The following is a 16,546-nucleotide window of genomic DNA, read 5'->3' as shown; positions in this document are numbered from 1 at the left end:
ATTATAGAGAGCAGTGGGGAACTAAAACCTAATGATTTCTGGAAACACACATCTGTCATTCGTAGCACATTTTTATTTAGTAGAAATATCATAATTGTATTAGTTCAATTTTGCAAGTGTTTGGAAAGAAATGAGGTAAGATCTTGAAATGGCTGAAGGAAAGAATTGATCAAGTCTATTTTTTAACTAGATGTATACATCAGGTTAACAATTAACATAATTAGGGGTAACAGCTGAATAAACCAATTCTGAAAGATAAAACATCACTCCAGCCAACGTTTCAGTACTGGTTTTAATAGGCCCACTTCCCTTTAGCCTCTATTTGCCCTCAGGGAAATTCCTGACAACATGCTAAGGGCCTTTCCCATAAGAAGTTAAATAAGCCGGACGGGCAAGTGAGCAAACATTTGATTGGCTGGTCCTCAGGTTGTAAATGTCTCTCTGTCTCTCTCTCTCTCTCTCTCTCTCTCTCTCTCTCTCTCTCTCTCTCTCTCTCTCTCTCTCTCTCTCTGTAATATGACACCGATACACATTCAGTACTTCACTCTGTCAGCTTGTTAATTAGCCAGCTAAAGCCTACATGGATAATAAAAATCTTGATAAGAAAATCAAGATACTTCACAGTTTTTAACAAAAGCTCATGGACAGACAAGCAAATTAGCGAGTTGTGTTTTGAATATGTTTTGAAAAATGTAGCATGGCTTCGCATTTCGTTCCTGGTGACTATGTTGATAACAAGCACCAACAAATGCAATAGCATCTTTGTTTTTAACTGTGAAGAGCTGTTGCTTTTGTTTTTGCTCATAGCGTCGAGAGGGTTTGATGCATTGCTAATGCAATGTTCTTCTGTCCATTGTGTTGTAACAAAGGACTCGCAATGCAGCTGCTATATATTTAGATGAAGTAGTGACTGATCTCCGGCTAAAGGCGAGAGTGGATTGTGGATGGCAGTTTCCTGAAAACAGCTTTTTACATTTACAATTTTACAATTCGGATAAGAACAACATACTGCCCAATGTAATAGATGTTCAAATAGGTCACAACTCTGTATGTCACAGACTGCAAATACTGGTAGATAATACTGGATTCAGTCAGTTGTTAGAAATGGAAAACAGTGGCAGAGATGCAACCTCCTGAGACTGAAGTTGGCTTTGGTTGAAGTTGCTTTAGATTTACCATTTCTTTTGGCTTACATGGTACAGCCATTACACTGAAGAACCTGCACACCAGTTAGGGTAACTGCTGGCCAAATAAAGGTGGAAAGAAAAATACCTTTATATTAGAAGCTAAACTGTTTATAGTCCTTGTTCGTTGCACACCTAATCTTTAAGAATATAAAGAGTGTTGTCCATAGCAGGTGTTTTGGTATAGAACAGTACAGTGTAGGGATAGAAATATTGAAACTTTGTTGTGGCTAAGGTTTGTGCTTTAGAGACTGGTGAGGTCTACAATATAATTTTGTGGTGATTTATGCCCAATAAAGCCAGCTGTCTTTCACTCTTATCTGCTTGTTATGAATGAATGGCGTTTCTAACAATGGACTTTACTTACCGGATATTTCTCCAAGGGATCAGTGAGTAAAGCATCTCCAAATATCGTCTTACAGTAGTTAGCCATCTTCTCTTGCTGCTTCACTCTAGTAGACAGAACACAATTCAGCGTCCATATAAATGCAAAATAACTGAAATGTGAAACTGCAGCATAAAGAAAAGTGTCTTACGAGTCCACATGGTTCTCGAAGGAGAGAATGACTGGATATTTGGAGGTTTTGAACGCACTCTCGGCAATTGCTTCAATCACGTCCTACCACAGAAAAAGGGCCAGGTGTAGAGAAGAACTGCCAATAGAATAGGACTCTCAGGAGGTACCATGCTTAATGCCCGGTGTGGGCTAGAGGGGTATAAAGTGGAACACAGTGGAACTGTGTTCTCTGGAATGATGATGGTGCTCCATCCAATACATTTGGGATGAGTTGTGGTGATCACCCAACATCATGTCACTGAATGCAATCAAATCCTCACAGCAATTCTCAAAAATCTAGTAGAAAGCCTTTCCTGCTCATTAGAGACAGTAACTCCAACAAAAAAGGAAGAAAGGATGAAAGTCCTGATTAGTGTCCCAATACTTCTGTCCATACAACATACCAAATTTTCATTTAGAAAATCGTTAGAAGGGTACAGATTTTTAAAGGCCATTTTGGTCCAAATGTCTAGACTCTCAATAGGTTGGTGTAGCATAGTGAGTAACAACACCACCCTCTGCATGGCAGTCTAGAGTACTCTGGCTGGACAAGCACACTGCACTGTGGCAGTAGTAGTCCTTGAGCAAGGCTTCTACATCCTTGGGCTACACTCAACTACCTGTGCAACATGATTCAAACGTAAGTCACTCGGGATAATTGTCAAATGCCATAATTGTAAAAAAAAAAACAAGGGTTATTTGATGATGTGCAATGGTGGTGAAACTAGGCACTATGCCGATCCATCTACAAATGGTTTTCTACCAATGTGAAAAACTGTAAAAATGTGAACATCTGTTGTAAACAGGGCTACTTCACAAAGATACAATGCTATGCTATAAAACAGGGGTGGGCAATTCTGGTCCTGGCTGGATTCCTGCACAGTTTTGGGCTTTTCCTGCTCAGGCACACTTGCTTCAACTCATCTGTTGATTGCTAGGTTTAGTAGGTCTGTTAGAGCATGGAAATCAGCAAACTGGCTCCCATTGTCCAACCCCTTGCATGAACACATTACATGCCAGAATGATAAATGTGTATGTTAATGATATTATGTAACTGCTTATTACCAAATTTGGTTATTACATAAATTCACCTGCCACCTGCACCTCCACTTCTAATGTATGCCTCATTCTGACAGCTATTCAGACTGACACATCACTTAGCCTCTGACTGTCATGCCTCCTCCAGTATTTATACCACAATTACAGTCGCCGCACTGATTGGAGGTAATCTGACCTTGAACAGGATCTCGGTTGTCATGGTGAAGCCGTGGGTGATGATTGGTTCTTCCTCTGGTGGTTTGCCCTTCCAGCAATCCAGCTCTAGGCAGCGGCAGCCAGCAAGCAAACACTGCCGGTACATCTCCGGAGAGGAGACACCAGAAAACTGCCCAGCTTTAGAAACACACACACACACACACACACACACACACACACACACTGATTGGTGACTTGGCAGGAACCACTCAATGACTTGGTGACTTAGCAAAACTAAACCACAGGGTCAAGGTGAAACCACAGGACAAGGTGAAAAAAATATATAATGTTTGATTTATTAATAAATAATTTCAGTCTTTTTAAAGGTGCCATTATTTAAAATAGGTCAAGATAATGGACAAAATTCACATCACATGGAGTTAACCTTAACTAGTCAGTATGTCTTACAAACAGGGATTAACAGGGAGCTTGCTGTCCCTGTGCTGGTGTGGGGGGAGCTGTTAATCCTTGTTTGTAAGGACAGCAGCATATCCTAGTTCCTAGTAACACGTGTTAATGAGCCCACATCATGGACAACTGACTTTTTGACAAATTAGGCTTCAGAAACAGTCCATTTTCAAGATTCCTAAGTATACACATATATCTCTCAGTTCAGAGCATGTCAGTTTAGCCTTGCACCCCTTCACATTCAAATAAAGTGCATAAGGTTAAGATAAATGGTAGCCAATCAGGGCAAACAACATTAACATCCATTAACATAAACATGTTAGTATAGTTATTAATGCATACATTCAAATGATAAACATAATAGAATAGAAATCCAGGATACACTATGGGCTATTTAATACAAGTATCAAGCATTTAAGCAGTGTTACCTGTGAGATAGGTGTTGTGTGAAGATTTAATGAAGTAGTGAGGGATTGGCTGGGTCATGTCGTGACACTGGGCCAGTTTGTCTAACACTACAGGTGATGTCTCAGGCCCCATTAAGAAGTAGAGGAGACCCTCTGGGGATATCTGGCCTGTGGTATACAGTATAAAGCTCTTTGTCAGGCTTTCACAGTAAAGAAGAAGTGGCTACATGCAAAACATAAAGCACATTATGAACTATAAACTAGATACAAAAGAGACTATTTGCAGCAACTCCCTCATTTCAGTGTTGAAATACTAAAAGGCTGGAGGTGGATAAAAAGTAAGTGATGCTACTTCTCTTTTCAGCATGCTGTAGCCCTTTTGTAGCTAAGCTAGAGACAGGAAATTTTTTTTGTCATGTATTAGTGCAGTCCCTAACAGATGAAACCAAAGGAGAGAGGTAAACTGCAGATATTTGACTTACACTTGTAGTCCTGTTGTTACATGGCTCAAAAGTTGGTCATTACACAAGGACAAATCGTTGTACAGAGCCACACAATATGATGTCACGCATGCACCACTGGACTCATCTCCTGCATATGCCCACTTTTTTGAAAAGATTTCAACTGAGCTGCATAGGGTTTAGGGTAAGACATTAATAGTAAGCTGTCTTCATAATCATATTCTTTATCATCATCTTCTTCTGCTTGATCCAGTTCAGGGATACAGAAGCAACAGGGTAAGCACAGAGGCCCAAGCGTCCCTGTTCCCAGCAAGAAGATTCCCCTGGCTCCCAGGCCAGCTGTGAGAAATGATCCCTCCAGCGGGTCATGGGTCTTCTTCTGGGTCTGCTCCCAATTGGCCATACCCGGTAAAAATCAAATGAGAGAAGACTGTGGGGGCATCCTTATCAGACGCCCGAACCACTATCGTTGGCTCCTCTCAATGCAAAGGAGCAGCAGCTCTACTCCTATGTATACAGGCCTAAAACCTATAATATGGATATAGAGTTCACTTGAATCTGCTCAGCAAACATTACTACTAGACATCTCTGAAAAACTCAAATCTTGGCTAACCTTCACTTTAGCGTGGTAGCAGTTACACATTCTACAACTGGCATTTAGTACAGTTCATATAGTGTGAGAACACTGTGCTGTGTAGAAATGCTTACAGACCTACTGCACTGTATTGAAGAGTGAGGTGTGATGCTCAGCCGTCCACTTACTGCGGTTAGCGTTGGAGGACGGTTCATATTTGTCTATCAGAGCCTTCACTTGCTCAGGCCTCAAAGGTGGGTAAAGCTCCTCGTTCAGCCGTGAATCCCGCTGCTTCTCATGCAGGAACTTGGTGAAGTTCTCCTTCGTCATGTAGGGCTTGGTGGAGCTGAGAATTACATCATCAAACATGATCATAACACCAATATATTACAGTAATATTACATACTATGACAGTAAGTAATGGCCGCCTCGACCCATTAGTTACAAAATAACTGTACACTGTAACTGAACTAATGAAATAAAGCATATATTGCATATTATCGCATATTATTTTACAGAACATGTAACATGTAATATGAATGTCACCCAATAGCTGTATGTAATTTACTATAAATTTACATAGGAAAAATGTTACCATATCCTTAAATATAAAGAAATATAGTATAAATAATGTGCTTCCTTGTAACTGTCAGGTGCTATCCTATAATGCTAAAAGACACCGCTCAGTATCAGCCTTACAGTAATTCCCTCATAAAATGAGGTGATTTCACAATGACATTATGAAAACAATATTTTACTGTGTAAACATTAGTTTTAAAACATCTGAAATCCTGGAAATAATTAACAGCGCAGCCAAAGTCACAGCTGGTTGAATCACAGGAGATGACGGTTACACATCAGCTGTCAAATTTCTCATGTTTTCTCATTTCTAATGCTTCTAATTATCTTGGTTGTTTACCATTACTGAAGTCCATTATAGTCATTCGTTCATTAATGTGAGTTTTTCATGATTTTCTTTGGATATCCCAGGGCATCAGGAATTATATATAATGCAGTAACATAAGAAAAGAATTTGTGTACAGGAGAGAGACTCACTAGGAGGTGAAGATTTCGTAGATCTCTGGCCTTGGACACAGGTTTGAGAGGAAGGTCTTAAATGCAGCTTCAGTGAACACATCAGGCTTCATGTGATCAAACTAAGACAATACAAACATTTGTAAAATACCACACACACAAAGTATTGGATCAAGTGTCTTACCAATTAAAACTCATCAGATGGGTCTGGATTACAAATGACGTTTTTAATTATACAAACCAAAATTCATTTGTTAGCAGAGTTCTTGATATAACTGACATGAGCACCTTCCCTTCAGCCTCAGCCACTGAACTCTATAGCTTCTTCAAAGTTATTGTTGGCTTTCCTTCTCATTCTGAAGTCTCTTCTTTGCTTTAGTGCTGTGTTTTGGTCTGGTCTAGGCACAAGTATGATGCGGCTTATGTATCCTCCAGCAGTTCTCACAGAGATATTCAAAAACTTGGATAGTATGTCACAACCTACCTTGTCTAGAACTTTATCTTTAATTTTCTTCATAATCAGACAGAAAGTACTTAAATTAGGGGGGGTCTTTAATCTACAAAATGTGCACTTTCACAGGTAGAGACCAATTTTAAGAGTGTCTTTATAATTTGAGGTTTAGGCTTTCAAATCAAAATATGATGAAACCCAAAATGTCAAGCATATCAAACATTTCAAATGTCATTGGTAGGTCAAACCAGTCTGATCAGTTTGAATGGAATCCTTTTGTGGAAAGATTCAATACATTTGCAAGACACTGCGTGTTATAAAAGATGGGCTTCCGTAAATTGCACTGTTATATGGTGGATCTATAAGGTAGGTGGAGCTCCTAAAGAGGCCAGTGAGTGCAAGTACAAGGTAGGTGTTTCTAATAAAGTGGGCAGAGAGTGTACATGTGGCTATATCTGTATGTGTCTTGTGGGTGGTGAGTGTATTGTTGTATTAACTACTGAAACTGGACTACTGAAATCAATATTACACATATTTTGTGACCATTTACAGTCACAAAATATACATCTAAACAATATCACACAACCATAACTTTCTCACCTTTCCCTTGGGGAGGTGTGCAGCTGCCAGTGCACTCTCCACTCTTTTCTTATCCGCTGGAAACATCTTATAGATGCTACAACATAATGGTAAAAGTATAGCATATATAAAGGTCTGCACAACATAAAACCAAAGGCAACATTCCAGCAGATAGATGTTTGATATAAGTAAGGACCACACTTAGGAGCTAGCATAGGGAGGCGAACTCAGAAGTGTGTTGGGCAGGAGTTCAGGGGGCTTCAAAGGGGTGCAGAGGGAAGAAACAGGATGGTGGTGGGTGCAATGTTTTTCAACACAAAGACGGAGTGAGAGTGGAGGGTTTATATAAAAGCAGGATTTAAGGAGTTGGGGAGTTGGGGCATTGGGGCGAGGTCCATCTTAGTTATGGTATAACTCAATTTCTTTCCTGTGATTAAGCATTTATTATTAATTTAATTTGAGCTATCTGGTTATCACTGTAATCATTACGACATAAAAATATTGTTTTCCCAAGATACTGGAATAATTGTTCTGAGATCTTGAAATTAATGTGAGATCTCAAGATTTTTCTTTTTCTCTCTCTATTATCATGGCCGTGTTTCATCAAATTCATATCATGTTGATATAAAGTATAAAACAGCACAATAACAGAGTTGCAATAATACCCATGCCCATCAATTATATTGTGCTGTGTGAGTATGTTGTCTAAAGCTCTTAAATATGAATGCCCATAAGTTTGGAATGGGATGTTCGACTGGCTTATATAGTTGTGTCCACATACTTTTATCATTTTGTAAAAACAGGCTATTTTGCATAACTGAAGGAGAACTAGTATATAGAGAACGAAAACAATGTTTATGTCATGATGATCACAAAAGTAACTTGAGCATTTAACTGCTCTTAAGAATGTAAACAATAATGAAGCAATTATCAGGGAAAAAGCAAAGTAAATAACATAGGATTCTTTCTTACAGTTTAACCGGGATCTTGCCATCTTTACTGGTGTGCAGCGAGAGACGGACATACCTGTACCAAGCAGAATATTGCAAAAGGGTCTTCAGAAATAATCAAACCATTTTTTTAAAATACTAAAGTAGTAATAAATTCATACTCTGCTACAATAATAGGTGTATTTGTTACATTCAGTACTAAGCATAAGCAATGACTCTCATTTTACAACACAGCAGCATAAAAAACACAGGCCAATTTTAGCAAATAATACTAAATCTCAAGCTTCTTATCGTGGTAAGATTAAAAAAATGTCATATTGGGTCACTTACAGTTTGTCCAGGAAGACCTGTCTGCAGACATTGGCCCTCTGAGCGTTGTAGGCAATGGACAGGATATCGTCAGCCCAGTTCTGCACCAAAGAGAGGAGAAGCACAGAAGCAGCCTTAATGTTAGCCTTAACCTACTTCATCTCAAATTGATCATGATGCTTTAAATTGTGCAGCATGTTCATTCTGGCACCTGCACAGGCTGTCCTGCTGCTCGTTATGGTGCACAATATATACTATTAGCAATCAGTAGCATCTGGAGAACTATCGTATGGAGCCCCTAAAGGGACGTGGTGTATTTGTTTAGGTAAAAAAGTGCTGAGCACCCAAACACTATCAGGTGAGCATGCGATACTATCACCTAAAAAAAAACACCACATCCCTTCAGGGGCTCTGTACTATCCTGACTGTGTGATATTGCTCTACCGCCTCAGTCCACATGCTGCTTTCACTGCAGATGCTGGGTCTGTATCTCTCAGCTTCTAAATGGCATGTGTAATAAGGGGGAGCTCAAAGCACAATTTGTGTTTACAGCAGTGGTGTAAAAGTGAATTACACTCCCCACCTATAGGGGGTGCCCAGGAGCAAATTCTCATTGAAACACTGATTCTCAAAAACTTTGCTTGAAAGTGGATGGGGAAAATAAAAGGCTGCGTCCCAATTAAGCACTGCACACTAATCCTATAAGGTTTGCAGGTTTGGCAGGTTAGTACACAAAATATATATGTACTAGATCATTTGGTACTAACAGGAAGTGATGAAGCGTTACTATGCCGACATACATTTTAGAATTTTTCCAGATGTGAGAAACTACTCCCTTTCCGTTTTGCGTTGCATTGTGGGATTATACAATGTAATGCAAACAAACTTGGATTTCACATGCTTATTTTATGTTGGTAACTTCCAGGTTGTGTAAATTAGTGAACATTAATTAGTTAAGCTACAAATCTCATGAATATAAAAAAAATGATCGGAACTTCTCAACCTTCTTAGAAATACTTTAACTCCCACCTATTTAAATATCCCACATATCCCACATATCTGGTGCCTCTACCCGAATGTTTCTGGTCCCATTAACACATTAACATGCATGCACACTTACACATACACAAATACATGGCAAGATTTTTTGTAGTCTTTTCTTTGTTTGCTTGTATGTATTACTTCATCCTTCATAACCTCATTATTATATGAATGTCTAGTCGTTTATGTCCTCCCCGACCGCAGTTACTAAAAGAACTGAATTACCAAAATAATTAGTTAGGCTACTGTACGTTTAGCACAGGTCCCAGATATCAGTACAGCTAGCCATTTTATCATATTTAAAAAAAGGAAAACTAAAAAGAATAAAAAACTGTGGAAACTAATAGTGGTATTTTGGTGCATAGTCAAACAATAATTCTGAAGATATGGTATATATTGAGATATAATGATTTCAATACTGATATGATGATGTTACAGTAGCATTACAAAAAAGGGCTTTAATACAGTATAACCCATCTATAATGTCAACGTAACATGGTATGCTGTCATATAGAGTATCACACTGGCTTATTGTTGAATTCACAGACTTTCATCACAGTGCTGTTAAGGGAAATGAGTAATGCTCCTGCTGGACAGTTAGACTATAAGTGTAAAACTCTGAGCCTGATGTTAAAAAAAAAACAGGACAATTGTTCTGTAGCGATGTCCCATCACTGTCCGTTCTCTCCAGTCAGTGTTTCAGCCACTAGAGGGCACAAGACAAACTTGTGCTTTTCTACATTATTACATATTCTATTATTTGTGTATTTCATGTAGTTTTCCTATTTCCCTTGAAGACCAATTCCAGCATTTGAGTAGCATTATGCAAAAAATGTTGAAATTATCATTTTCATCAATCATCAATCCTTTTTTATATTTCCAGGACTGCTACTGTACCTTGAGACCAATATATGGAAATATATAGGGGTTTCATTTTCTAAAACACATGAAAGCCATCTTCTTCTATTTTGTATGTTTCATCAGTGTGTTCAGTGTAGGTAAGTATTCCTTGGGTTGGAACGTGAGTCTTTACAACCTATAATTTTCAGTGCAATATTTATTCATTTTGCTGTGAGAAAAAAAATATGTTTTATTGCAATATATGTCTAATAACAATCATCACAATTGTCAGGCTTTTGGAATGAAATTATTCATCTGCAACTATATATATTTTTACCAACTTGACCTGTATCTTGATCAATGTATGGAATGAACTGGAGAATTCAAACGAGTCCTGAGGAGAAACCAATTCAAGAACAGACCGACAGCAAGATCGTTTTAGCTCAGCTGCAGCCTAGACTGTGTGACACACATTTATGAACTGGGGTGTGAGCTACATACTATTAAGCTAATCCATTTAAAATTCAGTTTTCCTTGATATAACCCTTTTGAAACAGTAGTCTGACATCCAGCTAACCAGCACTACTGGCTTCCGTTCACTGTTAGCACAGTAAGCACTGTGGGTTGAACTATTCCTTCAATGCCATGAAGCAACATATTGGCTAAGCGTTGAGGATCTACACCAGTGAGCAGGATATTGGAGTCATAAACTCATAAATTACATTTGTCTAGCCTCAGCAACCACGGCTGCTTTGAATAAAGCGCCAGAGCTCATAACTTAGCAGCGGTCCATGGGCGTGGCATCAAGCAGACATGAATATAAAATTAGGAGGTAAGTATAGCTTTGGTAAGAGCTAATAAATCTGCCATGATGTTTAAGGGATAGAGGAGTGCACCCAGTAAGTAAGCATCATATTATATCTCAAACTGAACAGAAATTAGAGAACATTTTATATACACCAATCATTCATAACATTAGAATCACCTGCGTTACATTGAGTAGGCCCCCTTGTACCACAACAGATCTGACCTGTCAAGGCATGATGTCCTCGAGACCTTTGTTGGCCTTATGGTGCTCCATCCCAATATACTAGATCTATGTACTATATATAGTATATATATATAGTACATAGATATATTTAGTGTGTGTGTGTGTGTGTGTGTGTGTATATATATATATATATATATATATATATATATATATATATATATATATATTTAATATATCTGTATAGATTTATGTATACATATAGCAGCATGCATAGCTTAATGCTGGGGAGCTTTATACCCCTGTAGCCCATGCCTGGGATTAGACATGGTTCAAATCAAATTCAAATCAAATTTTATTTGTCACATACATAGTAATACACAGTATAACTTGCAGTGAAATGCTTTTTTGACAGTCTGCCCACATCAAAGCTATACAATAAAGATCTAAATTTAAACTTAAACTAAACCTTAACTTAATGAAATAAAGTGCAAAAGTGCAAAAAAATAAAATAAATAAAATAAAAGTTACATTTAAGTTAAATTTAAATTAAAAATAAAAAATAAAAATATGAAAATATAGAAATATAGAAATAAAGAAATAAAAGAAGCAAGAAAATATACAGATGGAGCCAATAGGTTCATGTTTATCTCTCCAGAGAGTCCTATTCTATTGGCCACACTTCTCTACAGGGACTAGACAAGCTTTGTGTGGGTGTGCATAGGTACTGAACAGGTATTCAGGTTAACTCAGGGTTAACTGTCTAACACTGGGAGAGGCAGTAATGAGGGGAAACTTGGAAAAGGCCTTACCTGGACAACTTTGTCTTTGGCTGCAAAGAAATTGTGGTAGGTAAGATTGACAGTGTCAAGGCCAGACACTATGGTCAAGGCTTTTGCCAAATGATTACTGTCGGGGAAGTCCATGTTGAACACATTCCGAACCTTTGGTTGCTGTGGACAGAAAAAAACATCACTGGTATATCAAGAAACTATGTAACTGTATGACATGAAAAACTCTAGAATAATAAAGTGTAGAATAATAAAGTCTAAAATCCGTGTTATGTGCGTTTGACTGTCTGTATGATTTTATATGTTTATTTGAATTTAAACTGACTCAAGGTCATGCTTTAGGACAGTACAGTATTTGTTAGCAAAATTAGCCTATCATCTCCCATTCTACTAAACTAAATAACAAACTTTAGATGATAAGCACAGGAACAGTTCGGTGACAAATCCAACTATCATGACTTATCCCTGACCCCAGATGTAGTTGATCAGCCAAGACACATTTGGCATAGTGTTCTTAGTTTGGTTTATAAAAGGAGATGACTTACAGTTGCCTGCTCTCATTCATGGTGCATCCGTTCAGCTTAGTGTCCTGCAGCTCCGTAGCAGAGTGTTTAAAACAGAGAATAAGGCACTACCCCTGCCTACAGGGTCACAATAACCACAGGGCTGCTGTTCTGGCTTACATCAGTGATGTTTCTAATGGCCATGTGGGTTAATGACTGTAAAAGACTGAGCTGAGGTGAGATAACAGCCGCCATTCTTTCATTAGAATAGCTAATGTTATGTGCTAACAGATGTTTAGAGGAGGTTGAGAGATGTTTTCGGAAGTGGTAACACTCTAAATCCGGTGTTTGTTAGCAATGTTAGCTTAGCAACTCCCTAAAGCTAAATTCAGATAGCAAATATGTCTTGATTGATCAACTGCATTCTGGGGTAGTATCGGAAATAAGTGGTAAACAATGTCTTTTTTTGACAAACTATTCCTTTAAAACATGTTTTAAACTGTAATTAATTTCATGTTTCATGACATTAAGGGATAGATGAATGAAAAGTAGGCCCTATTCACATCCACTGTGTATTTGGAGCATCTTAATAAGAACATAGAGTTTGACAACACTCAGTATACTTCTGATTAGCAAGTGTGGCTATAATCAGTTCCACCTGACTTCTGAAATCACTGTCATACACATTACACACACACACACACACACACACACACACACACAGTTACGGGTGTTTAAACTCTGAACGCCCTTGCTTCTACTTTCCATACAAAGGACATCTGTGAGTACAAGCCAAGCCCGGCAAGCAAATCTAGTGCAATGCAAATTTCAAACAACATAAGAGAACACCAGCTGTTTGCGAGTGTGTAGGTAGGTGTGTGTGAGTGTGTGTGTGTGTGTGTGTGTATGTGCGAGAGACTCCGAGGGAGATTTCCAATTAAGAAAACATATTGATTTGACCCTAAATGAGCACACACAGCTCTTTTTCTTTAGCTAAGTCACATCACTGATGAAGAACATCTGAAAATGGAATTTCTGGAAGAGAATCCACAATTTTTTTGTATTTTGTTGCTCTGTTTTGACTCTGTTTCTGTGGACGGCCTCTTCTGCTCTATAAGCACTGATTCCTCACAGCAGTTCTCAGGGGGGAAATCACAATGTCTAAGTCAATTAGTCTTCCTCTAATGCATGATCTGATCAATAGATCACTCTCTCTCTCTCTCCCTCCCTCCCTCCCTCTCTCTTTCCCTGTGTGTGTGTGTGTGTGTGTGTGTGTGTGTGTGTGTGTGTGCGTAATGTGATCATGGCATTAGATCACGATATTGCTCTTCTGAATGCCACTGTTTGGCAGGCAAATGTATACAAATCCTTCAATTTGAAGCTACTAGCAGTGAGGTTCTCGTCACTGTCACGCGAAAACCTTGCCTATCCTATTTTTTTGCCATTTTTCAATTTTTGACATAATGTAAATCTGGCAGTTGTGCTTTACATTACGTCCAGATTTCATGATGATTCGGCCAATAGAAATGCTCTAAATTGACTTGGAATAACATCTTTTTACATTGACTTCCATTGAAAGTTAAAAAGGTTTTTCCTTCTTTTTTACTATTTTGGAGATGTTTTTGTGTGTGTGTGTGTGTGACAAAAGAGATATGAAAAAACATGAGTATAAACTAATATATGTCATTTACTTTGGGCAGTTTGGCATATTTCCCTGTCCTCGTGTCCCGAATGTTCGCAATGTCCAGGATTTCCAGTTCCTGTAATGAAAAGAAACACACTCCCACTAAGAACACACCATAATGACCTCAGATCACGGATTACAGTCTAGACCAGCATAACAGGGCGTGTCGAATGCAATCATGAAAAGGACAACAAGTCTAAATCTATGGAAGTGACCCCATCAACTTTCATCACATGATTCTGAGCAGATGGTAATTTGATCCGATTATCAAATTATCAATGTTCTCAAGTGACCCATTTGTAAGCATTAAAGTGCTTCTGTGTAAGCTAGAAATGACGTCCAGCACTTCAGATGCAGAAGGTCTGTGTGGTTGGACCAGACGCCCTCGCTGTGTGAGTAGAGATTCCCACTGCTTATTTGGACAGGTTTAATTTGAGCAGCAGATGTTCCAGATGTTGAGTCACGTGCAGGTTGTTCATGATAGTTAATTGTTTGTGTTTTTGGGACTTATGGACGTGCAATCAGTCTGCAAAGCCTGTTAATAATCCCTGAACAACACATGATCCCTTCAGCACAGCTCCACACACAACTCCACAGATCAATAGCTCACATACACACACATAGAGGGAGGGGGGGGGTTGTATTCTAGCAGAAAGGGGGAAGGGAGGACAAAAAGTGAAGAGAGAGCATGGAGGAGGGAAGAAAATGAGAGAGGAATAGAGAGTGGAGAGAGCGAGAGAGGGGAGAGAGAGAGAGAGAGAGAGAGAGAGAGAGGAAGGTAGAACTAAAAAGGGAGAGGGTCGGAGAGCGGAGGATGGAGAGATGAGGAGATACAGAGAGAGAGAGCAAGAGCAGGAAAGTGATGAGAAAGGAAAGAGATGTTTGTGGACACCCCTTCTAAAAATGCATTCAGCTCCTCAAAGTTGCACCCATTGCTGACACATATGTGCAAATGTACACACACAGAGAGAGCTTGTCTAGTCCCTGTAGAGAAGTACTGCCAATAGAATAGAACTCTCTGGAGCAGATAAACATAAACCTATTGGCAACATGCTGCCTAATGCCAGGTGTGGTCTAGAGGGGTATAAAGCCACCCAGCATTGAGCTGTGGAGCAGTGGAACTGTGTTCTCTGGAATGATAGATGGTGCCCCATCCAGTAATTTTGAGATGAGTCTGAGAGATGGGGATGAGGTGGGGTGGTGATCATCCACCATCCTGACCTCACTAACGCTCTTGTTGCTGACTACAATTAAATCTCCACAGCAACGCTCCACAATCTAGTAGAAGACAGTTACTGGACAGTAGAGATAGTTACTCCAGCAAAACCCCTTTTTTAATACCATTGACTTTGGAAGAAACGATGAATAAGAAGGTGTCCTATTACTTTTGTCCATATAGTGTACATTCATTCACAGGGGAAATGAAGGAAAGAGAAAAAATGAGAGAAATCTTAAGGCCTAGTTACTAAATAAATCATGAAAATCATGTAGTGGCTGATTCTTGGTCTTTTTTGTGATGATGTTTCATGCAGTGTATTCTAAGGTCATGACTTGCAGATTTCATCTAAAACCACTGTGTCCTACTGCCAATACTGGAAACTCTATTCTTCACACAATTTAGTGTTTTTTTCTACTCTGACAGCCCTGTCCAGCTGGTAAGAAGCCAGTAAGTTAGAGCTTCTAGATGAGGGAAAGCACAGACATGTGTTCTAAGTGAAGAATGTCTAAGTTGTAGGTTTATGTGCAGAGAGCTAACAAAGATCCCCCTCTGCTTACTTTGCTCTGGTTGATCCAGTACAGGTAGAATCCCTTCGGATCCATCTTCATGGTGACATGCGCAGTGCGTGTAGAGTCCTGGCATAAGACATTAGAAAACAATTCCAAAAATTGAAAGGAAGCATTGACAATAGCTATAGTCTTACATTATTTCTTAAAACACTTGGATTGTGGATAGTGCATATGTGAATACCTTTGTACTACCTTTATTAAAGAACCTTTATGAAACCCTGTACAAAAATGTGATGCATGTTCATTCATTTGATTCCTTGTAAATAAAAACCTTCTATCTCCTCAAAAGGCATTCACTTGAGCACCTGACTTGTCCACTATTTGCAAACCCACAAGCAGAAACAGCAGCATGAGTGTGGCCTGGCCTGCATAAAACTCCCAGGAACTCTGTTCCCTGGAAGGTCATATCTGATTATGAAAAGGGCAGCTGGAGCACTCACCTCTTTCCATTTGGTGAACCTCTCTCCTTTGATTAAATAGTCTTTGACCTCAGGCTCTTTCAGAAAGTAGCGCTTCCTGATCATCGTGGCCTGGTCAGCTCAGCGTGTGGTGACCGGGCATCGGGGAGAACGTACACACTAACAGCAGTGGAGGCTGAGGTGACTCTTCCAAAACCACCATGCCTTTGATATGCATTGCAAATGAGTGCATTGAGGGAGGACTCAACTATGATTGGGGAAAAATGACTTTCTGGAGAGTTCCTGAAGCTTTTAACCCTGTATTGTTCTGTAACCACTGCAATT

The 16,546-nt window shown here is 39.1% G+C and overlaps 1 protein-coding gene across 1 annotated transcript in view; it reads right to left on the bottom strand.

Annotated features, from left to right (window-relative positions):
- plcb2 (phospholipase C, beta 2) overlaps positions 1-16,327 on the bottom strand; it is a 46,860-nt gene extending 30,533 nt beyond the window's left edge. Inside the window, exons 1-13 of the mRNA XM_072690493.1 lie at positions 16,244-16,327; positions 15,792-15,869; positions 14,023-14,091; positions 11,850-11,990; positions 8,190-8,269; positions 7,882-7,935; positions 6,931-7,006; positions 5,901-6,001; positions 5,033-5,190; positions 3,831-3,977; positions 2,975-3,132; positions 1,721-1,803; positions 1,552-1,636 (exon numbers count right to left, since the gene is read on the bottom strand). Of these exons, the coding sequence (XP_072546594.1) occupies positions 1,552-1,636; positions 1,721-1,803; positions 2,975-3,132; positions 3,831-3,977; positions 5,033-5,190; positions 5,901-6,001; positions 6,931-7,006; positions 7,882-7,935; positions 8,190-8,269; positions 11,850-11,990; positions 14,023-14,091; positions 15,792-15,869; positions 16,244-16,327 (1,314 nt within the window). The remainder of the gene's footprint in view (positions 1-1,551; positions 1,637-1,720; positions 1,804-2,974; positions 3,133-3,830; positions 3,978-5,032; positions 5,191-5,900; positions 6,002-6,930; positions 7,007-7,881; positions 7,936-8,189; positions 8,270-11,849; positions 11,991-14,022; positions 14,092-15,791; positions 15,870-16,243) is intronic.
- Positions 16,328-16,546: the final 219 nt, after the last annotated feature.

This window comes from Salminus brasiliensis, chromosome 10, assembly GCF_030463535.1.
Source record: "Salminus brasiliensis chromosome 10, fSalBra1.hap2, whole genome shotgun sequence".
NCBI lineage: Eukaryota > Metazoa > Chordata > Actinopteri > Characiformes > Bryconidae > Salminus > Salminus brasiliensis.
Note: the sequence above shows the minus strand (reverse complement) of the source record. Positions and strands in the feature narration are given on the sequence as shown.